Source organism: Lepisma saccharinum, chromosome 4 (assembly GCF_977018435.1).
Source record: "Lepisma saccharinum chromosome 4, izLepSacc3.1, whole genome shotgun sequence".
Lineage (NCBI taxonomy): Eukaryota > Metazoa > Arthropoda > Insecta > Zygentoma > Lepismatidae > Lepisma > Lepisma saccharinum.
In genome coordinates this window covers 73,785,657-73,811,483 of record NC_139232.1, presented here as the reverse complement: position 1 = coordinate 73,811,483, position 25,827 = coordinate 73,785,657, and the positions used below count along the sequence as shown (strand labels likewise).

Here is a 25,827-nt window from a genome sequence, read left to right as displayed (position 1 = left end):
TTCTGTAAGAGATCATTTGCAGGCATATCAAGAGAGTCTGCTTGTAAAGAATTAGAAGTGATATTCATCTGCTCAGAGACTTTACATTGAACAGTCCATAATAAAATGAAACTGCAAGGTTCAATTTTCCCCTTAAGGCCAATAGCCCCACTTCTTTGATTTGTCTTCCTGCTTGTTAATATTATAATAAGATATAAAATTTCAAAACATCAGAAAGCCTCTCTTTAAGAACACACTCAATTTTTTATCTTTGTGCCTATTGTGTTTTGAGAGTTGGGTTTGGCTTCTTTCTTGTTCAAGATTTAAACTCTTGCCATCGACGGATACTGTTACTAAAAATATGTATATAGACATTCGGAACTGTTCCCAAAGATTGGGCTCTTTCCCGGTTACCTTGTACAGCATTAAGAACCAAATTTAAAATATGATGAAATGCAATTTAGAGGTGCATGTTGTTGGGTTCTTTTTTGTACGTACACTGATTTCCTGGCCAGCATTGCAATCCTTACTTAATTGTTTTAAAACCTCCATAATTTTACCCTGAAAACATTCTTTGCTTAGCATAGTGGCAAATCGTGGCATAATTACTGCAGATGTGCAACTATACGAAACCACCAGCTTTGGGCCTCATGCAAGTCTAACAAAAACATAAGTGAGGAAAATCAATTACAGTCTTTGGGTCCCGGCTGCCAATGTAATATAAATAAAATATGGTAACTTAATGTAAACACCACAATTTTCGCATTTTGAATGTTGTGAAGCTTATGTAATTTATTTGACTAGTTCGTATAGGGGAATAAATTTCAAAACCGAATGGAGAAAGGTTTCATTAGAAGATGCAACTTTTATCACAATATACGGCTAATGCAACTTTATGCTAGTGTGTCTGTAAAGTGGTATATCAACTTGAATTAACATATGTTAGCTATGTACTCACATTCACTGCTACGGGTTACATGTGCTGCATTTTTCAACGGTGCCAATGGTATTCTCGTATTTTTTTTCAGAGAAACATTATTTTTCGGTATGCCTCGTATAAAAACTGTTGTCAGGTTTATACATAGATGTAAGTCCATGGACACATGACATACACTGATTGGTTTGCTTCCAAAATTCAACTGGGCAGCTGTCAATAACATACAACACACACAACATATCTATAACAAGCTTTATAAAACTATAATAGTAACATATCAGGAAACTTATTGAAAATCACGTGTACTTTTACAGGTCGTTACAAGTTGAAGACATAACACGTATTTATTAATATGTTAAATCATTATACAATGATCTGGAAAATTTTTTAAAGTACCTGGAGAAGTCAGTCAATTGGGTTTTGCAAAATGAATGGGAATCCTGCATTCTTAACATGATAGTTTTCCTCAGTTTTTGTACATCATCTGATTTATTTGATTATCCTCTTGTACTGAATTTGGAAGTAAATTGGACAAATAATGTAAATAGAAATTCTCTTGATAGCTGAGCATAATGAGGGGTTGACTTGTGATCTCACCCCTGATGGTTTCTGGTTCAAACCCTGCCATAGGTATGAATGTTTTTAGTTTGAGTTTTGTTTTAAGTCCACTTTTATGTACAGATAGGCTAATTGGGGACTGGACCTACAGTTTAAAATTCGATCCTAACAACTATGTTCCTTTTTGAGTATCCCTTCATGTAATCATCATTGGGTTAACCAAAAATGGAAGAAAAGTGACATAAGATACTACTAAAAGTTGGAATCATAGCAGTGGTAAGTTATTGCAAATTTGGTAGTGCCTGCATGATTTTTTTTCTTCAAAAGAGTAATAAAGAGAAAGATGATTTACACCTATAAGCAAGATTTTTTTGCTGATACAGTTCCTGTCACTGAGTAGTTTGTCTTCGGCAGGCTGTTGTTTGGTGTAACCATGGCGATTGACTGTGCTGTTGTATTAATTCTTTAAAAGGGCAAACAGATAATATGCATGATGGAAAATTCTTTTCCTGAAATACCTGCTCCATGTCTGTTGCCGTACCCCTCTCCTCTGCTGTGAATACGGCAACCATGTGTTCAAATTCCCCTCATAAAGAGAATGGGGATCTCAGGTTGGCAAGGAACAAAGCATGTGCTGTCTCTAGCACTCTTCTTAGTGGATGGAAGGAATTATACCGCGTTTGTTACAACCTGTCCCGGTTCCCGCGCTAGCTGATGGCTGGCTTTTCTCGGTGCTGGGGAAAGTCAAAGCCAGGCAGCCAATTAAAATACGCAATGTGGCAACAGCGTCTATGTAAGTGCCTCTCTTCTGGCTTCCATTCGCTCCTCGCTGTCCAGCAGACGATTTTTTTCCTCGTTTCTCATTGGCACCGAAACTGTCGAGCGATCCCTAGCGCGGGAAACGGGACAGGTTCTAACAAACGCGGTATATGTGACAGCAAGACCTTTCATCAGAGAACAGACCAGGTAGTTGTAAGAACTGTACCAAGATTAATTTTCTGATGTATACATGATTTTTACACATGGTCTACTTTCTTCCAGTTATGTCTTTTCTCATGGTGGGTGCCTACTATGATGATGTGTGCACCATAAGGTTTATTTCCTCAGCACCTGCAGGTTAAAACAGCAGACAGAAATGCTTGAAGGGCTTGCAGCATGGGTCCTGAATAACTACTTGGGGAAATATCTAGAAAATTTAAACACAGATCAACTCAGTATTGCACTATTGCAAGGTAAGAAATTAAGCTTAGATTTGAATTTATTATTTTTTCACCTTTTATTCTTTACGAACCGTCTAGAGGATCGTTTCTCAACCTATGGGGCGCAACCCACTGCTGAGTCCCGAGGGGGTGTTTGGTGTGTTGCAAAGTTGGGCTCAAAAATTTATTTTCTATATCTTAAATACCCATTACATTCAAATTACTAAGATATATTGTTTTAACAATTTGAATTCAACCTGTGTTGTACGCAATCTAAACTCTACACTTTGGTTATTTGCTCTCTACCATTGCTATTTACCAGCATCTCTTTGATGTTTATCTCAAGGGAATCTGATATCTGTAGTTTTAGTTTCGACCACAGCAATGAGTTCTTAATTATCTGATATCAGCTGTGATTCTGGCATTAAAGCTATTTTTTTTAGATTCAGACGAAGTTTTGGATATGCTTAAGAGGTGAGTATCCTGAAGCATTAAAGTTGTATCATGTCGTTCTCCATCTCATATTTGTGTGAAAAGGGATTTTCATCTCTGATTGAAGTGAAAAGCAAGTACAGAAATAGACTTGACGGGTACTCAGATTAAGACTTAACCCCATTAACCAACATACCCCAAGCTTATGTGGAAAAGGCAGCCCCAACTGTCACATTAGTCCCGAGAGTAAAAAAAAAATTTTTTTAAATTTCAGCTTGTATGTTTAAATAGATGTGAGACTAGTGTAAATCAGTCTTAAATTTAATATTTACTTTTCTCGAATTAAGTATGTGTAATTTGTTCAAGCAAACATTAAAGAGGGTTTCTTAAATACTCAATGTTAGCAGAAATATGATTATAAATTGGGTGCACACCCCTACAAGTAATTGTACTGGAGCCCATGCTTATGGATCCCTTGGAGTGTAATATCCTTCATGGTGGGTCCCGGATTGGAAAAGGGTCAGAACCACTGGTCTAGATTAGTGGTTCCCATGTTATTTCTATTTTAACGAACCCTTTAAATAATTGGCTCACTCTTGGGGCATCCTGGCTGGCAGACACACATTTTAAGCTAGGCAAATCAAATAATAACTCATGCTCTTTCATATGGCATTTATTTACTATTTATTAATTGTTAATAAAATAACTACTGCAGAGTTATTAGACTTTAAAATTAAGGGATATTATTGGGTTGCAGATCCCTGATTGATAATAACTAGGGGAATGCATATTTCGCTTTTGACGAAAAAACGAAATGTCAAAACACACGTTGTAGTGTTAATTTTTCATGTTTGAAAGGTGTGAGATGCATTTTGCAAATGCAAAATAAACTCTTAAACACGAAATTTAGGGTTTATTTACCGACGCAACACCTTGTGAGGTCTGAATTATCCTGTGAGTTATATAACTCACCGAAAATTTATTAATTCCGCTGTTAATATTGGAAAAGCAAAATTTACACAGAAATAAACTTAATACCATGATAACTACATAAATGCGCTATTAGAAGTGAAATGTTAATTTTGTGTAATAATTGTAGTTTTTAAATCAAATTTAAGATTATATTCACAATTTTAAAACCAAAATGTCTTTTTATATACTACTTTTCATCTGATTTTTCACCGCTATAACACCGACATTTTATTTTATTTACAGCTTTTGAACCCAAAATTGACTGTATTTGTACCGAAATTTTGCTTTTTTATTTACCAAAATTATGTGCCTCTGAGAATAACAAATATAATACTCTTATCCATTCTAGTTTCCTGCAGGAAACAATGCTTCTATCCAGGCCTGTAGCTAGAATTTTTTTGGGGGAGGGACTCATCCCTTATCAGCAGCCGCTATCTAAAGGCGAAAAAGTGGGGATAGAAGCCCTGAAGATGAATTTCTCAGTATATAACAACTTATTATATGAGATGTTTAATCCTTCTGAGAAAGTGAAATTTATTACCACTATACACCATTTAAATTATATATTTCTAGGATTTCGGTGGCATGAGGGGGTGGGGGCTTCAGCCCCCTGACCCCTCCCCCAGGCTACGTGCCTGCTTCTATCTGACTAACAACACTACTGCATGATATTTGTACGTGTGCTGCTGCATTCAACTGAGAGGTTTAATAAACCCTCTTTCCAACTGTGTTGTTCATGTTGCAAATTCTGTCTCTGTCGGGGAGGTTGTTCATGAGAATATTCATTATTATGTGTCACTTGTATTCATTACATACTCTGCATTTTGCTAATGGTTCACCAAGGCAGGAAACAAGAATGCTTATAAGGATGTGTTAATTGTGAACAGGTTCATGTCTGAAGTTAGTTTTTTGTGCTCTAGGTTATGCGTAGTACCATAATTGTTTAAATTTTCAGTTCATTAGCTTGGATAGAATGTTAAACTGTATACAATGGAAAATATTTTTTTTACCTGATTATCACTATATTAAGTTTACAATACCTGCAATTTTAACATATCGATGATAAAAATGCGTAAGTGGAGAAAGGTAATGAATGTTTCATTTGAATTATGCTTAGTTGTAGTTGCCAGTGGGAACAAAATTACAATGCTCACCCAGCATCATGAGGGCAATTAGGGAGCTACTTGAAAAGAAGAAGTAGCACGCATTGCTCAAGAATGCTGTAGAAGACCAACAGTGGAGCTCATGTACAAACCATGCATCACCCAATAAGTGCTTTTTCAAGCCTTTACCTTTAAATGAGTTGCACCAGGGAGTTTAGTTTAGATGATATAGTCAGAAAAAACTAACATCAGTAAAGATTTCAGTGTTGCCAGAGCATTTTATAGCTCAAACAGTAGGTATTTTTCAAATGTATGCATTGTTTATTCTACTCTTCAATCAATTAAACTCTATGGTCTCTTAAGGTGTCCATCTGTACATTTAGTTTATAACTATTTTTGTTTATTTCATAACAGGTGAAGTTGAGCTTGAAAATCTCCCTTTGAAGAAAGATGCCTTGCGACAGTTTGGACTTCCTATTGAAGTTAGGGCAGGCTTTGTGGGGAAGGTCAAACTTCAAGTACCAGTCAGTCAGATTCGTAGTGCCCCTTGGGTCATACTAATTGAACAACTGTATGTTGTAGCTGGTCCTTTCAAACTAGCTGAGGTATGTAATGTTTGTAAGTGAAATATGTGATTTAATCTATGTCAAATACTGTCTAATTAACCTCTTCATCTGCGATTTAAAATGCATTTTCTTCTGTACCTCTAGTGATATTAGGGCAATAATTATCTGCATTCTTGCTGTAATTGTATTTACTCTTATCATGGTGCTTTCTACACATGTGTGTCAATAAAGTATGCCAGTTGTCATTGCTTTAGTGAATATTTGACCTTCATCACTCATTTTCTATGCTTGTTGTTGCAGAGTAAACATGACTGCACCACTCTCTGCTTGTACCAAAGAAGAAGAGTTAGCAGTGATCTGTTTTTTGTGGACTGAAGGTGTACCGGGGTCAAAATTCACTGAAGGCTTGCATCACAATATGGGTGACTAATGTGCAGATGACTTACCACTTATCAATAGTGACTAATATTTTTGTCAGAATCATGACCCAGACTTGCTCAATGTTGTCAGTAATGATTGTGACTGGGCATCCTGCTCGTCCTTCATGCTTAACACTTGTCCTACTATTTTTGAACTCTCAAACCATTTGACAAACTCAACCATGACATAGCACTTTCCCAAATATTGTGATGCAAGTCTTCTGTGGCTTCCAGCCCCTGGTACGCCTTCAGATCCCAAGAAAATGAATCACACTCGCCGTTCTTCTTTGGTGCAAATGTAGAATGGAACGGCATGTTTAACCTGCAACAATAAGGTCAAGGTGAAGGTCAAATATGTGCTGAAGGAATGACAAATGCACATACTAATGACATGCATGTGCAGAAAGCATTATGGCCAAAAATATAAAGTCAATTACAACAAAAGTACGAATAATTATTGACTTTATATTTAAATTGGGCAGTTTACTGTCTTTTCTTACATTGTATAAGCCTGTTTGGTTGTATTACGATGGAAAGATAATGGTTTCCATAAAAATATCTTCATTAAATTAACTCTTCCATTTGGGTGTCTACAATGAACATCAACATCATTAACCCAAAGAAGACAAAAATTTCATTCCCTGTCACTGATTGATTGACTTGCTTTATTTTACTTCACCTTTTGTGCCACTTTTGGCTAATTTGCGAAGATGGGGATGAGTGTTGATATGATGAATGGACAGTCTTAAACATCCATGCCCAGACCAGGATTTGAACCCGAGACCCCTGTCCCCTGTCACAGGTCACAATCCCTAGCCCAAAACTGTTGTCCAGGAGTGCAGCCCTGAATGTATTATTCTGCATCTCTCTTGATTTCTTCATGTTATGTTTGCCCATCTCTTCATCAAAGAACAAGAAGAATGATTTTAAACTGTTTTCAAAGTTCTTTTCAACCACTGACAGCCCTATAAAAGTTTTTTCCCCCCTTAAAATATTTTCCAACATGTACTACTGTTGCACAAGATCACTTACCCCCCCCCACCACCACCACCACACACACACACAGAAATTCTGAGATATCCAAGGATGAGTAAATAGTTTCTGTTTTTGCCTGTAGATGACAATAAAGTTCAAGGGTCTTACCATCAGTGGTTTCAGCAGTTTGCCTATATTGTCAATAAATGACATCAGAGAACAGTTTTCTGTGAGTGAGAATTACTATGAACCTGTATGTACGTGTACATTCTGATGTCATTAGCATGCAATTTTCTAGTATATACATGTACGTGGTTCCAGCTAGAGGAGTTGAACACTTGTAGCTGATTATGGAAGTGCTATACTTTCTTCTTGAGATATCAGGTGTAGCTAAGTTTTCCATGTTTTTATCAAGTTGAATAATAAATCCATGGTGTGGAGTATTGTGATGTTTCAACCATCATTTCTAACAGAGTGTTTAAAAGAAAATGGGTAATCTATAACATTACTGCCATGTAACATTAGCTGTATTTTCCAATATAAGACAATATCTTGTGCCACATCATGAATACCTTTATTTCACATTCACATTATTTTTATGCTGTACAAACACATATTGTTATTGTCAAAGATTTAAGTTCTCATTTGGTACTTTTTCTAAATTCCTGGTAGTATGATGAAGAGGCAGAGGAACAGGCTGCCCAGGAGCATAAGCTGTCCCGGTTGGATGCTATTGAAGCAGGGTGGAGAGCAGAGCATGAAGCTCACCAGGAAAGCAGTTACTATGCCAGCAGTTACACATCATGGCTTAGTTATGGAACCAGCGTAGTAACAAACATCGTGGAGAACTTGCAGGTATTTAGAAACTGTTACCGACATTAGTTTTAGTTTTTAGTAAACTGTTTTTGTTTTTAACCTTTAGCAGATGGAGCCTTGATGATGACTGACCCTTGCCTTCCTTTATGATTTGTCTATAATTTGAAATTGGTCACTATGCCTTACCATGCTCAAATTTAAATTTATAGTTAGAATTAACTATCATAATGAGTTGTAAGGTGAGGCAAATTAAGACTGATAACTGTAAAGAGAGGAAATAACTGATATTATGTAACATTAATATATCCCTTTCTCATATTCCTGGATGACAGAAAGAGAGTCAGGTAAGGTTCAGTGTAGCTGCAAGGCCGTATCCAGGGGGTGGGTCCAGGGAGTTCAGACCCCCCCCCCTCAAAAAAAAAAGTGAAAATACTATGTACTATGGTTGATTCATAATACTTCCAGATGAGACACATGATGTAGCAGGTTTAGAACAATTCTCTCTCTGTGCATTGTTTGTCGATTCTGAAAATAATATTCGCTAAAAAGGTTTTTTTAGTTTCTCACTGGGTAGTGATGTGCCTTCTGCAAAGATAAAGAGAACAATCTGATAGGAGACAAGGAAAGCATACTAAATAGATGGGCAGAGTATTTTATTGAACTGTTGAATTCAGATAATAATGAACAAGATAATGAGGACATGGGAAATAGAGGGGAAGAAAGAAGCTTGATGGTAGAAGAGGGAGAAGACAGGACATGGAAGTGGAGAACTAAGAAACAATAAAGCCCCAGGAGATGATAACATAAACACTGAACTGCTGAAGGCACGAGGGGACATCATAGTGGACTAATTAGAAGAACTGTACAAACAAATATGGGAAGAAGAGAAAGTGCCACAACAATGGTGAAGAGGGATCATATGCCCAATACATAAAAGTAAAGATAAAACACTATGTGAAACCTAAAAACAATATATTGCATTATGTAGATACCAGGCAGCAAAAAAACAAAAAAAAAAAAAAACACACTGTCAGATTTCTAGAAAAAGATGATTCACTTTGTGGTTAGTAATTATTATTATTATTATTATTTAATAGGATAGTAGTAGACACGCTGTCGTAATTAAATACTTTATGGGGCTTATGCATGATCTGGAGGGGGAATTGTCATTAGGAAATGAGCACCCCTGGCTGGACTCCCCCCCAAATTTTATTTCTGGATATGCGCGTGTAGCTGCTATTAGTATAGATTACAGAAGGTACTAGTTGGCTCCCAAAGGGTTCTTGAACCACAGAGTTTAGTTATTTTTTCTTCAAATATCTAAATTACTTCTAAAAGCAAATATTTTATTATTACGAAAAAAAAATCACTTCTGAAAGCGAATATTTTATTATTATTTCGTAAGAATGCAAGATAATTTTTTTTTCTTCTTGCAGCTCAAAATCAAGGATGTTCATATTAGATATGAAGATGACATCACTGTTCCAGGACAACCTTTTGCTTTAGGTATTACGATAGATTCTCTAACGGCTCAGAGCTGTGATGACAATTGGATGCCAAAATTCATGTCATGGGAAAGTGGAGGGACCATGTACAAGCTGATGGAACTTCAAGCTTTGGCTGTGTACTGGGATATGAAAGCAGAATTTTTTGGAAGTATGTCATTAGGGGAATTAGCGGTAAGGACTTATACAATTATTTAAGTTTGGGTGTTGGTACTGGTACATTAAAAATTCTGTATGTAATTTCAAATAACACAAACAAAAACACTAAACCATAGCAATGCACTTACATAAACACATTCCTAGTATAAAGAAGTATTTTAAGTTTTTTATGATGAACTAAATAATGAGTACAATAGCTTTCTTCAAGATGTGAAAAGAAAAGGTGTAAGGGGTGACCTTCTGTTAAGGCACCAAAAAGTCAACCTCACTTCCACATAGTACACCCCGGTAACTGCTTCTTGCAGGCTAATGAGGCTCTGCCGTCTGGCCAGTATAATCCTCTCTAGGACTGTGTGTTGTCCTGTGTTTGTGCTTGTGTGTGCTGAGTGCCCCTTTACAGCCTCAGCTTTTATCCTAGGTCAGGATATTTTAGTCCTTCCAGAAAGTAAAGTTTTAGTTCTTGTTTAGTATTGAATGAATGAATTAGTTTTAGAAATATGGGTAAGGAAGTTTTTAAAAGAAATTTCTTTTCATTTTAGGGATGTGCCTTCAATTTTGTTTTTGTTAGGGTGTTTATCCCCATATAACGTAACTGGTCAAAATAGCCAATGTACTGAAGTGCCCATAATATACAAATCAATCACTCAAGGGTCAATCCATATGAAGTCATACAACCTGGTTGCTTGACCATTTTTAAAAAAGTTTATTTTTTGAGTGGTGTGAGCCTCATATATTGACAGTTCAGAACCACTCTTATTTTATTTTTACTATCACCGATTTGAAGATGGCGGGCATTTTTTTATCATGGCTCGCGTCATTTTCTCCATTCGTAAGCATCAGCGGCAACTTTTTTTCTCAGCTCTGGTAAGTCCTACGACAATGAGACAAAATCTGTGATGTTAAGCACATTATAGGGTACAATTATATTTCTGTACGAACTGTACGATCGTGGGCTGTTCATGCTCATAAAGATAACCCTAGTTGAACACGATTCCGATGACCTCCATCAGTTCGCGGCCTTTCATTCCATTCTCTCAAATAGCTGAGATTTCTTTATCTGGGGTTATCTTTACGAACATGAACAGCCCACGATCGTACAGTTCTGATGTCTACACATTCATCCCCATAAAATGCCCTCAGTCTCAGTTGAATGTCAATTTGTAGCACATTTTCTGCATTTAGAAACTCGATCACTGCACACTACTTCAGGTGCTCCACCGACATTGCATGGTTACATGCTGACATTTTCCTCGCAATAGTTCAGCACCCCCTGGCGATAGAAGTTTGAAACCTTCAATGGAGAAGCGGGAAAGTCTTGTAAGTGCAATGTATGTTGCTCAAAATCCAAAATGCGTTTACAAGGTAACAAAGAAAATTAAAACATAGGAAGCGTTACTTTTCAGCACACCCTCGTATATATACTTTACTGCAGAGCCATTTCAGGATTGTAATGTTGTTCATTGACATTCCAAATTACAGTTTGCAGAATTTTAAAACAAAATGTTAATAAGAAATGAAATTAGACATGCCATATTTAATGCAAAATGTAGAATTTTTCACGAGTTTTGTATCTCTTAAACCAATTAAATCTCAAACTCAAAAATTTTTGCTGAAGTTACTTATCCTGAAGTACTGTATTGTGTACAAATTTCAGATTTTTAAACAACTGCCCACTAGAGATATTTAACCCTGAACTTGGAATTTTTTAACAAAAAGTACATGTTTATGACCCTGTAGAAAAACAAATATTAAAGTCTCAAGCTTCAAATAATTTTGACGTACTCTATTGGTACACAGGTACTTGCACAAAAAAATTCAAGTGTCAAGCAAACTGCCTTCCCCCTCAAAAAAATGTCCGAAAATGTCATTTTGAGCGATTAAAATACACAATTTTAACCTTAAAATTTATTATGAAGGAATAATATTTAGAAAATTACACAGAAATATAATTGTACCCTATAATGTGCTTAACATCACAGATTTTGTCTCATTGTCGTAGGACTTACCAGAGCTGAGAAAAAAAGTTGCCGCTGATGCTCACGAATGGAGAAAATGACGTGGGCCATGATAAAAAAATGCCCGCCATCTTCAAATCGGTGATAGTAAAAATAAAATAAGAGTGGTTCTGAACTGTCAATATATGAGGCTCACACCACTCAAAAAATAAACTTTTTTAAAAATGGTCAAGCAACCAGGTTGTATGACTTCATATGGATTGACCCTCAATCAATAGAGATGTGAGAAACAAGAAGCACAAATATGTGAAGATATACTAAAGGCACATACAGGAAAATACTTTTCCATAGTCTCCACCTGCATTTAGGTGCTTGTCACAACTGAGAATCAACTTTTGTAAAAGCTATCTAAAGGCCATCCCCTGGGGGTTGCACTATGCCATGAAGACATAAAAGGCTTCACACATTCTCAATGTCGATGACCATAGAGGTGATGCTCTCAACCCTAAGGATTTTACCATCTATCTTATGATGAAGTGCTGAGTGTGATCCTAGGCCATTTTTCAGAAACATTAATGTAAAAATTGCCATCTGAGATCACTCATCCCAGGATTCAAACAAGGGTCTTTTGAGCAGCATTCAGTTGACCTACTGACTAGTACACGTTCATTCTTACAAGCTTTAGCACGAATGTTGCCACCTGAGTGTGCCATTTTTTGCACACTTCTCTGCAGCTGCTCATTAGTCTCCCCTCAAGCACACTTTCACTTGGATGAAAATGGAAGACCTAAGGTGTCTGTCTGGGATGTAGGCTGGCTGGTAGCAGTTCATAGATGAACCCTCGGAATCTGTTCCTTTTTCTGTGCTAAGGTGTGAGGACATTCATATCCTCTTGTGCCACATTGCCCTATGTAGATGTGTCTTGCAGTACATAACTGCAGTGATGGTCATACCTGGCTCCCATTAACTCTTATCAGAAGGCCTCTGCACAATCCCAGAATTCAGATTAAGAAATCAATCAAGTACAATTGTGAAAATGTAAACTGCAAGAAAGTGTATTGCTTGTTTTGCTCATAATGTTTAATAATTTAATAATGAGTAGCATTTGAAGGTGATGTGATTAATGCTTTCTTTTTCAGATAGTGGAAACATCTTTCAATAATGTACAATTTCTGCTTTATTTCTTATAGGTAGCAATGGTTAATTCCATGAATCAATCAGAAGCCAAAAAGCATGATTACATTCTGGCCCCTGTTAGTGCCAAAGCTCATTTCAAGAGAAATAGATCAGAACAGCCTCTTCGATCTAGGAATCAACCTCGTATCATATGTGACCTCCAGTTAGAAGAAGTGCCTCTTACATTAAGTGATGTAAGTACATATAATCTTATTTAACAGGGTTTAAAAACATTGCACTTATTAATTAAGTGATTGTAATTATCAGCTGTTAAGTCCAAAATATACAACATTTACTTTTGTAGCAAGTTCTTAGTTTCTTAGAACTTTGTTACACACTATTGATAATAATAATAATGGGTCAGTTAATGGTTTATTCACTGTTACTCTTGTGGACAGTTATCATGTTATGGCATAAAATTTACCACTTGAATACCACAGGATTCTATTTCTTTTTTAAACATCAACACAACTTACTTCTCATGACTTGCCACTGTGCAGCATTTTTCTCACAAGCAACCTGCATTTACAAAATAGGAAAGCTGCTCCTTACACATGAACTACGTATATTTTAGGGTGGTGTCCAGCATGCAACTGAACATTCTTAACACTCACCACTGCTTCTTAGCAACCAGAACAGCCAAACTCTCCACATGGATGAAGGTATATTATATGCGCTGCTACAATGGAAAAAAATAAATCATATTTTGATTCTATTGGTATTTCATTTAAATCTTTTCTTGTATATGTAATACACTAGGTGGGTGGATGGAGTTTATTGAGGAAGTCGCACATGGAGGCGGTGGAAGACAAACCTCCCAACCTAGTGTGTGAAGTATACAGCACTTTTTTTTGATGACCACTTCAATCTCGGTAAAGAGAATCTGATAATATCTAACCTGCTTCAAACAGCAAGTTAGCAAATTATTTCCAAGTCTTAAATAATCAAACCGGAATTCTTCAAAATTACACTTTTCCCCAAAAATGCATAATCTTAGAGGAATTAAGAACATGTAAAATAACACTAGATTATATGCACAGTAATTCAAACAAACTAATACCTTTTTTGTCTGTGCAATACCTTCAAATATGTATATTCTTACTGATCAACACAGTTCTGGGAATAAGCAAAGATAGATTCTTGTTTTATAATTGGGAAAAGAGAGATGCAGTAGTATATAAATACGGAGAAACTACAGAGCATTCCCTGACATTCGCTACGAGACTCGGTGGCAAGCGGGCCAGCATCAGCGCTTGTCTTTCCTGGTGAACGGGTCCCCGACAGTCGCTTCTATTAAACCTCATGAAAACGTTTAGAGTAACAGGGTCAGTACTGAATAAAAGTGGAAAGAAAAATGGGGAAGTAAATTATACAAAGACAATCTGCACACCATCCGTGAGTTAAAAGAGAGTATTGTATGAAATATCGGGAAAATTACAGTAGACGAACTTGCACGTGTAAATGCCAATTTCCTTGTGAGATGCCAGGAATATGTTGCAGCAGAGGAACATCATTTTCAACACCTTCTGTAGTCAAGGTTAGTACACAATATGAAAACTGTAATTTTCATAGCCGACTCTGGCAACTGTCGCTGACCCGTTCACCGGGAAAGACCAGAGCTGATGCCGGGCAGCTTGCCACCGAGTCTCGTAGCGAATGTCAGGGAACTTGCAGCAAGTTCCAATAAGGATGGTGGCAGTGGCCACTGAAATTAATCGAAAAAGAAAAAAACAGCTTCACGGATTAGTTTCTCCGTATTTATAACAATTTATTGTTAGAAAAAACCAAACATTCTATTCGCACGATTTCAACAAGTTATAAAATGAATATTTTTTTTTAGTTCAAAATCCAAAGCAATATCAACGTTACATGTCAATCTTAATTGTAAATATATGGGGACCAATTTACATTATATAACTAATTGTATAAATACTCAAATGCAAAGATAAGCATTTAGGAGATTATTAAACACACTCAAAATTGATATTAAAAGCAATATTTCAACAATTTTGATTAAAGGTAAGATCAGTGCTCAAACACTACCTTTCTCTCTACTTACATTTTTTTTGTAATAATTACATCAACTACTTCATTAATCATTATTGATGCTCATTTACACTACCTTTCTCTCTACTTACATTTTTTTTGTAATAATTACATCAACTACTTCATTAATCATTATTGATGCTCATTTACACAGGGATAGGTGTAAATATGAAAAATTTGTGGTTATTGCGAATTTGTGACCAACAATATATCAAATTGGATATTGTCATTTATTGCCAACGTAAATTTCTCCACAATCATCAAACGGATGTGATGACTTAATGATGTACTAATCCGCAATTATTTATTATAGTTAACGTGCACTTCTTTATTGTTTTGAGAATATCACTCTCTCGTGAGACGACTCGTAAACCACGTTGTTTCGACTAGCACTTAACAGTTCATCACAGACAAAAATTGCACATGAAAGAAATTGTAAAAGGTAAACTGATCCTTTTATTTTCACTTCACTGTTTTTGTATGCACTTACCTGCACTTGCATGAGTTCTCTGGTTCTAGTTGACTATGAAACCACATCGATTCGTTCGGAAATTTCTCTTCCATGTCCTTGCAGGTTCTTAAGCATGCGATGCTCTGGTAACGATTTCTCATGAAATAAGGCAATTTTTGAAGACAGCGAGGCTGACGTTCCAGTTCCCAGCTGAGCTTCCTTCTTTGTCAAAATGGTTGCATCCTTTTGTAGAGCATTACATATGGTAAACGAACTCGCATATTCTGTTACTTGCATAAAATAGCATGATTCTGAATTTGGCGGAAACGAGCAAATATTTATTAAACATGAAAGGATTCATGATTGATTTTCCCTTTAGTTGTTCCCACCCCCTCCCCTCTTTCTTGCCCCTGTCATGTTTTGAATTTGTGACCAGCAATTATGACGAATGGTGCTCCTACATCATGTAATCAAAAATTGTTTTATTTCAGGGACAATATGGACAAATGGTTGGCTGCTTGCGTGGATTATCATACATAAACAAGAATCGAAGATATAGAAAGTGGAGACCAGATTGTTGTGTAAAGGGAAATGCGAAAGAGTGGTGGGTGTATGTAATAAATTGCCACGTGGACAAAATTCACAGACGTTTCAAAGGGAGGAACTGGGCATTTGCAATCCAAAGAGCCAAGGACAACGTGCAGTATGTGGAGGTTTACAGAAAGCATTTGTTGAATCCTGTGACGTTGCCTCTCGAGATGAAAAGTCACAAGGACTCAATGGAGCAGGAGCTTAGTTACGAAGAACTGAAAATACTGCGGGAGATCGCAATGAACCAAGTGCAGCCGGAGGAAGTTAAGCATTTGAAGAACGGGGACCAAAGTGGCCATGGTGGTCGCAGTGTTTTGCTAAGGTGGTTTCCTCTGTGGGGAGGATGGTACAGCAGCCCTCCGAAAGAGGAAATGGCTGATGTTGCCAGCAAAGATGAAGCAGGAGATGGCATATTGGAAGACGAAATCCTTGATGCCCTTTCTGATACCTTGGAGAACAATACCATTCTGAAAAGGGATGTGGTATTTGGACAATTTAATTTTATGCTGAAACAGGGTACTTTTAAACTACTTACAGATTGTAAAGTCTCATCTCAATTGAAGAAACCTGTGGCAGGCAATAAGTAAGTGTACCTAGTATTTTCTGTTGTAAGTAAATATTTATTAAGTATTTTGAAGATTCACTAAAGTATCATTTAAGCCTCAAAAGTTTAACATTGTTTTAATCTTGCAAATAGTCAGTATATCTGTATATATATAAAAAAAAAGACAAAAGAATGGTTGCAAGTTTCTTTTGTTAAAAGTCAGATACTTCTGGCTTGTAACAATACCATTAACTTTCAATGGGGATCATTACAACCCATAAGTGCTGTATCGTACTAGGTGGGTAGATATTAACTTGCAAAGGGAAGACGTGCGTAAGGCTGCGGATCACAAAAAAACTATACCCCGTCCCAGTAGGTTACAAGTCACTGCTTTAGAAGTGTATGACGCGTTGTTACATGTCACTTCTGTCTCGTAAGAGAACCAAGTCAATAGACGAAAGGCCAGGCTTTCAAACATGTAACCAAGATGAACCACCGTGTGATCAATTTTTGATAACTGAACATTAATTCATTAAATGTAGACTCGTCAAGAAATGCGTAACCTCATCTGGAAACATTTCAAAGAACACCCTATATGATGATATTTCAATCCTTTCTTGCTGGATGTAACAATCAACATGCATGAATAGTCAAACTCAACATTATCAAATGTTATGCTTCATACGCTAATAGAATTTCTTGTAGGTGTCAAACAACAACAATATTCGTGTCAATTTTACGTAACCAATTTATTATAATATCTTTGTAACAATACCAAATGTTTTAATACAATTGATTAACAATACGTAGACGGACCAGCATCAAGTTTACAACTTCAAAGGTGCTCAAATAACTAATTTAATCATGTAAACAATAGTTCATCCAAAATAACACATAAGAATAACAACTTCTCCTTTTCTTTGTCTAACGTGTACATTTGTATCAGCGTTCTTGAATAAACTAATTACTTTACAACTGCCAATGTTACGTTACTCAACAATACCTCCATTTTAATCTAGTAATGCTCTTTAAAAGTGAAAGGAGGGGAAAAGAATTATTGGTTTAAGTCACATTCGGCACGTAACAATACTCGCAACTCTACTTCATTAAATATCGCTATTATCAGGCACTAGATTAATTCAGCAAATAGGAGTAAGAATCTATTTCGGTGTCAAATTCACGTCCTTGAAGATAAATCGTAGTAATTCACTCAACTTGTTTGGCATTGTGTTCTGTCGCTTATTGCAACTCGCAAAATACAATCCCGTTACTAATCATTCTTTCTTTTGACTAATATCCTTCACAGGCAACTACTCGTAGTTTGTACACTACTCACACCAACACAACATAATCACTGCACATTTTTATATACTGTACATACCTCGTTCACCGTTATGACCTCCTGTAGAGCTTGTGCAACGTCAGGGCAACTTCTTGAAGTCTTGTCTAATGACGTCACGGCAGGCTTCGTTCTCATGCACCAACTCATCAAAAGTTCTCGTACCACCGAAGTCTTACAAAAATGGAATGGGTCGTCAAAAATCCAACCTCGTGCAATCGGGATGACTCACTACCAAAAGTCCAACTGCTCAAAAGTCCAACACAAGCAGTCATCTCAGCAAACCATCGACAATGTGTTCCCTCCTTGTATCAGCTCCTACTTGTTGCAATTCTTCCAATCGGCAACTGCGTTTCCACTCGGTCAAGAAACTCATGCAAAAACTGTTCCCAACTCGCAATGTGTTCATACAATTGGTGAAACTCTTATGTGGTATCTCCATAAAAATGCAATCGTCAAAACTTCTCTCGGCCTCGTTCTCTCATGAAGTAGGTAGAATTGGGTTTTGGTGAAACACTTCTCACTGGTCCGACTTCATTAGTGCACATATCTCCAGCGTATAACTTGCCTCAACATACATGTCGTTTCCTCGTTCAACCAATGCATCTGTACCACTAGACTTACACTTAACATGGCCTTGTCCTTTCCATGTCCATTCTCCGAAAACAGAGGAACGACTCCCTCTCCCTTTCTTCCAGGTGATAAGCCGAGAGTCTGCGTCGAACTGTGTTGTGTTTCTCACGAAGCATAGGAATGCTGATTTCAGTTGAGCACCTCTAGCGTACAGTTCCGCAACTACTCCCAAAACACAATGAAGACGCGAAGCGTGCCGAATGAACAGAGGCGGACGTGTGGCGTATTTTCACGACCGTAAAACAATAGTTTTATACATTTTCAATTGCCGCAGGAAAAATATGTCACAGTGCCCATTTTTGTAGTCAGGAGAAAATTACTGTTCTTATGGATTCATTAAAACACATCCTGAATTCCTATAATTTATATTGGTTTTTAGCAGACAAGCCAGATAGAAGGCAATACATGATGCAAAGTTTTTTCATTATATTGTGCAACTTTTAGGAATTCCAGCATACTTGTCAGTAAGTTCTTAACAGCTTTAGTTTTCTCCTGACTACAACACAACTTATATAAAAGGAGCAAAAATCATGAATGTCATCACCAACTATAAGAAATACACCAGAATCTCTTTCGGACAGACATTTATAGTATCAAGTGTGGATACAGATGGAAGTACAGTGGGAATATATATAAAAAAAGCTATTGATCATATAGACCACATTATGTACGTTAAAAATATAGGTGGAAGGATTAGGTGTTTCAAACCACTTTTCTCCTTTAAGATGCCTGTTAGTACAGTCACGGAAACTTCAGGGTTGTAATGACAACATTGACTTTCAGTGGGATTGTTACAACTCAGAAGTGTCTGTGATTGTACAAGGCAAGTTTGGAGGACTAAATAACCTCAAATAAAATTAGTGTGGTAACATGGTTCAGGTGATGTCATCTACATTTCCATCACACATGGATTTGATTCCATGGGACATTTACTTTTTTATACATCACAAAATGATTTGCTCTGCCACCTGCAGTCCTGAATTTGATTCCACAGGACTATTGGGGAGCTACTTGAAAGGAAGAAGTCTCCGGTCTCAAAAGCCAGAAATCAGCAGTGATGGGACTCGATGCACTGACCAGGCATCATCCAATGAAAAACTTTGTGGCAGGCCCTGCGCCTCAAAGGACTGTTCCACCATGGAGTTTAGTTTAATTACATTTTTATACCGGTTCTTACTCGTCTACATTTTCTTCATATAAACTTACCTCATTATATACCAATTTATCATTATAGCTTAATATATTGTTATTTTTACAGTTTGTTACAACCATCATTAACAAATCGATCCATTCAATTCTCAGTATAGTGTAAAGATGTCTTAGCAGAGCTGGCCCATGAGAGTAAAACCTGTTTAGCTTACAGGTTACCAGAAAGCTGAAGCAAGTGACAGTTCATTAGTACATGTTTTCTTTTTGCCGAGTTATGTTCAGTCATTAGGGCAACTGACTACCATGCAAGAGACCCGTGTTCAATCCTGGCAGGGGAGAACCGGAACTTTTTCAACCTGTTCAAGCGGCTCTGGCACCCACCCAGCATCGTATAAAGTAGCTACCTGGAGGAAACTGGGGGGTAAAGGCAGCCAGCAGCATGGTGCTGATCACATCACCCCCAGCTTGGCCGAGATCAAGAAAGTGTGGTGCCCTAACCCCACACCACCTATATGCCTTCATGGCATGGTGCAAAGCACAGGGGAGCACTTTACTTTACTTTTATGTTATTTATTTGTGTTAATAATGACATAATAACCCATGTTGCAATAGCCCATGATGGCCAGGGCCTACCTACTGACTGCCAGCTTCACTCTCACATGCCTCAGCAGAGGTGGCCGATCATCTAACTAGTTATGGGGCAACATGTGATCAGCACAGCGAACCTCCAGTTGTTATTGCAGGTTTCTCTGACTGGGTTACGCTACTCATTTGTAGCTACCAAAGTTCCTCATGATGGTCGGTGACCACTGATCCCATACACTGGCCGAAATATCAGGAGGAAAGTTGTTATGCTTCCCCCAGGAGACTCGAACCAACACATGTCCCATAGCCTGAGACCAAAGTCTGATGCCTTAGACCATATGGTTACGGTGCAGGACATCTGTGTTAATAATATACTTTTTATACTATATTGAATGTAGCAACAATTGTCAATGCAACCAAAAATTTTGACTTGATCAATAAATATGCATTTAGTGTAGTAATGTTGAATTTAGATGAGTTTTATACATGAAGGTTAAGATAAACTGGATTTTTCTGTTTTTTGTGTAATCCATTGTTTCATTTCTTTCAGATTGTCATTAATGGAACTAGAATTTGAGAATGTAAAGATGAAATATGAGTCTCGACCAAGAACAAATTCTCATTTGTTTGAAATAAGCCTAGGGGCTATGTATTTACTGGATAAATTGACAGAAGATTCTGTGTTTCCTGTTCTTATCGCTCCACAAGGACAGGAATTGGCTCCGTCATATACAAAGAGTGCAATGAGTAGAAATCTATCTACTTTTTCAAAGCTCAGTTCCTTCACGGCACAGACTGTCAAGAAGCCAGATGAACCATTATTTGAGCTTGTGTATGAAAAGAAACCATTTAACAGCAAAATCGATTACAGGTATGAATGAAATAGTTAATACAGTTTGTTGAGCATACAATTTATACAGTTTGTTCTCAGGCTTCCATGAAAGTATTTTTTTTTTTTAAATGTGACCCACATGAACTTTTACCCTGATGAAATTGTGTTGAACAAATAACCACAAAAACAAGTATCATTTGGAGAAGAATGAAATTAACTAGGCAGAGAAATTCCAATGATTTTTAGCACTACTTCTCATGTGAGTTTTTAAATAGTATTTAAATGACCTGTATGAATTCTGCACCTGTATACTATCACATTTCATACATGATACCATCCACAATTAGGTGGATATTAAAGAGAAGTATAGAATGTCTGTGCAATAAAAAACAATGAATCTGTTTCATGCCTAAAATATATGTGTGGAATTTTTTAAATCCACATTTTATTATACATTTTACCAATGAATGAATTGCTTAAATCACAGAATACTTGGACTCTCTGAAAGTGCATTTAGTAGTTTATTTAGTTATATGCATTTAATTTTTTATCAGTTAGTGATTAAATGTGGTAGAAAATAACCCCTCACTGTTTTAAAAGCACATATACACTTTAATGTACATAACAGTTTTTGTTCTTATTACTGTGCTTCCACAAGATAAAATACCCATATCCTTAATTATAAGCTTTGATCATATTTTTTTTTATTGAAAGTTAATTAACTTCCATAAATAACCACAAAATCCTGTGGAAAAATAGATGAATATAACATGCCAGTACAGGTATGAAAGATTTTTATGAAGTTTTGAAAATTCCACAAGATATACATATATATTGTCTTTCTTGCTTGTAGATTGCATATAATGTCGAAATCCCTAGATGTTGTGTATAATCCTGCAGCAATAAAGTGCATAACAGACTTCTTCACGATACCTTACCAAAAAGCTGATCCCCGTTCTGAATACGAGGTAGCGAAGGAGCTCCGTAGAGCTGCAAGGTACAAATATGAAGCCATGAAACAGCGTACCAAGGAAGAATTGAGAAAAAACTGGGAAAAAATTCTTGAAGGTGACTTGGTAAGTAATTTTTTTTAATCTCTATTATACTTACTATAGCAATGATTGTAAAATGTTTCTGGCATTTTTTTTTTTAGAAAAATGAGAATGTTTACATGGAGTTAAATGCCGAGTGATTGACTCACAATGTCACCCGTAGATTGTAGGTTTGAATCCTGGCCTGAACCTGGGTGTTATTTTGTTAATTCCCTTCTGTAATGCCATCTATACACTATTTATTCTTGTCATCGTGATTAGCCAAAAGTAGCAGAGAAGTGACCCAAAATAAGAAAAATATGACTTGATTCATGTATATTTTGTTTTATTTCATTCTTGCTTATTGTTTATGCATAGTTTTTGTCATTCAGTTTACATACAGCTTATTTTTGTTTTATAAGGATCATAGCAACCATGTTTCAATCAGTTGCAACTCAAACTCAAATTAAACTTGCCAGAATAACAAAGCACATACACAAGCCACATACTTTTTTTTCTTAGTCCTTAATTGGACCTTGCATAATATGTCTGTCATACACAAAGATGTTCCAGACATTCTTTGTTGTAGCTTGAAAAGTATGTTACTTGTTAATAATAGATATTCAAATATAACCATAATTTGATTATTAAGTATGAAAATGTTGTAATGAGTAGTATAGCAATTTGCTGCTGCATCCAAGATAATTTTAATGATAAATTATGTTTGAGTGTAAAAGAAAAACCTTAAACGATTATTCTAATTTAAATTGTAGTTTGCAGTGATGTATAATTATATATAAAATCAATATAAAAATAATTATTCATGAATGTAATGCCTGTATTGATTTTTATTAGGGCGACAGAAAGAAATGGGATGTAAAACTAGACATTTCAGCACCACAAATAATTCTGGTGGAGCATTTCTGTGATAAAAATGCACTCATAGTTGTTGTAGATTTTGGAAAATTTCACTTCAGAAACTCTCCTGATAATCTGAATGTAATACCTGCAGAACAAAATGTGCAACAGGAAGAGGAGGGTGAGTGCAATATTTTATTGATTCATTTGAGTATGTTTGTGGTTTTCAGTAGTCTTAGATTTCAAATACACTGTAATACTGTATGTTTTAATCATCAAGTGCCAATACATAAATTGAAAAAAATGTTCCCATGTTTCACAGACTTCTTGTTGGCATCATTAGGGTGTAAATGATGAAAGAAAATAAGATCCGTTTCTGGCTCTCATTTTCACTTTATTTAAGATGGTTAGTTTTCCAAGAATGGCTTTATTTCCCTTACAGTGTGAATCATTCATCTCTGATGATGCCAAGAAGTTCACAAAGGATTGGAAATATCTTGTTTCAGTTTCACTGCTGTGTGCATCAAAATTTATATAAATGCATCTTACACTTGTCTGATATGAATGTAGCTGATCTACTTACTGAAAGTTTGTAAAAATTGCCTGAAGAAAGTGTCACATTGTTACCAGGCTGTATGCCTGCTTACTGCCTTGTACATTAGCCATTGAATAGAACATTATTAGATGGATGTGAGGGCATAAAAAGGGGGATAGAAACGAATAAACATTAACAATAAAAATAGTCTGTTGCATTCCATGAGATACATACTGTCTAACACTACCCGGTATCGGGATCTTAATAGGGGTTATGTTAACTCATGAAAACCTGAAATCATTAAAAGCAAAATTCATTAAGCAATCATCAAGATAGGTAAGTTTCAATCTGGAATGCAGGAGCCATCAGGCTTATTTAATATTTCACTGCTTGTTAGCTTTCTGGTTTAACTTGAAGATTAACCAAGTTCGTGTCATATTATATTTTTCACATGGCTTTAACAGTGATAGCAAACACTCTGCATATGGATCCTACTACTTCATAACTAAAACCCAGTAAACGAAACAACCTAGCAAATGCAATGCACATAGCAGCTCATGACAAAGCTGTGAAAGCTGGAAGTACACAAAGCAATATGGATGGCCCAGTGTGAAGTTTTAACCAATGTGGATAAAGTACTGATATAAATTTTATTGGTGTTGATATCCAATATTCAAACAATTGGATATCAAATTGCAAATGTTCCATGAAGAACATGAATTGTTCATTCACCTTAATTAATGTTTGGAAAGAAGTGACATGACCTATATTGGTTATGCCCTTGAAAAATAATCTGCATATTTAGACATTTACTTTCAATCTATTTAGAGATATATTGGGTCTGTAAAATTATCAGCAATACACCAAGGCCAATACTGTACGAGGGTCACTATTTATATTTTGAGCCTAACAATGAAAAAACAGGAATTTGGCATTGAAAACGGCTTTATTGTTTTTCGAAGTATTCTCCTTTATGGTCAATACACTTTTGCATTCGTTTGAACCATTTGTCAAAGCAGTTTTTCCAATCTTCTTGAGACACCTCCATAATATCGTTTTTGAACGCATCAATGGCATCTTCCGCTGACGAAAATCGTTGTCCACGCAATTTATTCTTGACATTCGGGAACAAGAAGTAGTCATTGGGTGCCAAATCAGGGCTGTATGGCGGATGACCCATCAATTCGATTTTTTGACTGTTCATAAAGTCGGTTGTTAGACGAGATGTGTGACAGCTGGCATTGTCTTGATGAATAATGATCCGACGGCGTTTGTTTGTTTTCCGTATTTGACCGAAGACCTCTGGCAAACAAATTGTTGTGTACCATTCAGAGTTGACCGTTCTACGTTCCTCTAAAGGCACAGTTGCCACATGACCAGTTTTCCCGAAAAAACAGGCAACCATTTGTTTCGATGTGCTTCGAGCGCGAACAACTTTTGTTGGATTGGGTTCATCTTGAAACACCCATACAGTCGACTGCTGTTTACGTTCCAGCTCATATGCATATATCCATGATTCGTCACCTGTTACAATCTTATATACGTCTTTTGAAGCACCACGATTGTATTTATTGAGCATTTGTTTGCACCAATTGATGCGAGCGTCTTTTTGAGTTTTTGTCAAATTGTGTGGGATCCAACGAGAACATACCTTTCTCACAGCTAAATGATCATGTAATATTTTATATATGCTGTTGGAAGTAATGCCTATGGTTGCCTCAATCTCACAGTATGTCACATGACGATCTTGCAGTATTAGGTTTTGCACAGCATCAATGTTTTCTTGAACAACAACTGATTTTGGACGACCTTCGCGAATCTCGTCGGTGAGCGAATGGCGGCCACGATTAAATTCGTTATACCAGCGTTTGACAGTGGCAAAGGATGGGGCTTCATCGCCAAATGTGGAAGTAAGTTGATCGATGCACTCTTGTCTTGATAATCCACATCGAAAATCGTAAAAAATCATAGCACGAAAATGTTCACGAGTTAATTCCATTTTATTGTTGTCGTGCAATCTCCAAGGCAACATAAACAACACAAATCAAGCTATTGACAAAACATTTGAAGTACGTTATGGTCAATAACGCCAGACGATTCCATGCAAACGTCAAATCGCGCCTAAGTTCAATCAGTGTTGCCAAGGATCAAAATATAAATAGTGTCCCTCGTAGAGTAGTGACTAATTTTTCCATCACTACTAAGCAGTAAATCAAATTTCCTTGGCAGAAGGTGACAGTGGTACCTAAAATTAATAGAACAAGAAAAAATTACTCATGGGTGATGTAATTTGAATCTGATTGACTAATAAATAGGAGTTTATATCAGTAATGTATACTGTTGCAGGAATTCTTCTTGAAAGTGTGCATTACTTGTTATTATCACCAACACTTTTAATTCAATACAGAAAACAGGCACAAACAATTTCTGTAGCAACAGTTCAGCTTTATAAAAAGTGTTGTAAGTGAAGTCTTAACATTGC

At 36.5% G+C, this 25,827-nt stretch overlaps 1 protein-coding gene across 5 annotated transcripts in view; it reads left to right on the top strand.

Moving 5' to 3' along the window:
• Positions 1-25,827, top strand: part of Vps13D (vacuolar protein sorting 13D) — a 166,383-nt gene that overhangs the window by 2,610 nt on the left and 137,946 nt on the right. For all 5 annotated transcript variants that reach the window (XM_083120752.1, XM_083120751.1, XM_083120748.1 and 2 more), the window contains exons 2-10: positions 2,516-2,706; positions 5,595-5,785; positions 7,813-7,995; positions 9,393-9,635; positions 12,766-12,945; positions 15,740-16,422; positions 20,640-20,960; positions 21,775-21,997; positions 22,808-22,991. In XM_083120752.1, coding sequence (XP_082976878.1) covers positions 2,610-2,706; positions 5,595-5,785; positions 7,813-7,995; positions 9,393-9,635; positions 12,766-12,945; positions 15,740-16,422; positions 20,640-20,960; positions 21,775-21,997; positions 22,808-22,991 — 2,305 coding nt within the window. In that variant the 5' untranslated portion in view covers positions 2,516-2,609. The remainder of the gene's footprint in view (positions 1-2,515; positions 2,707-5,594; positions 5,786-7,812; positions 7,996-9,392; positions 9,636-12,765; positions 12,946-15,739; positions 16,423-20,639; positions 20,961-21,774; positions 21,998-22,807; positions 22,992-25,827) is intronic.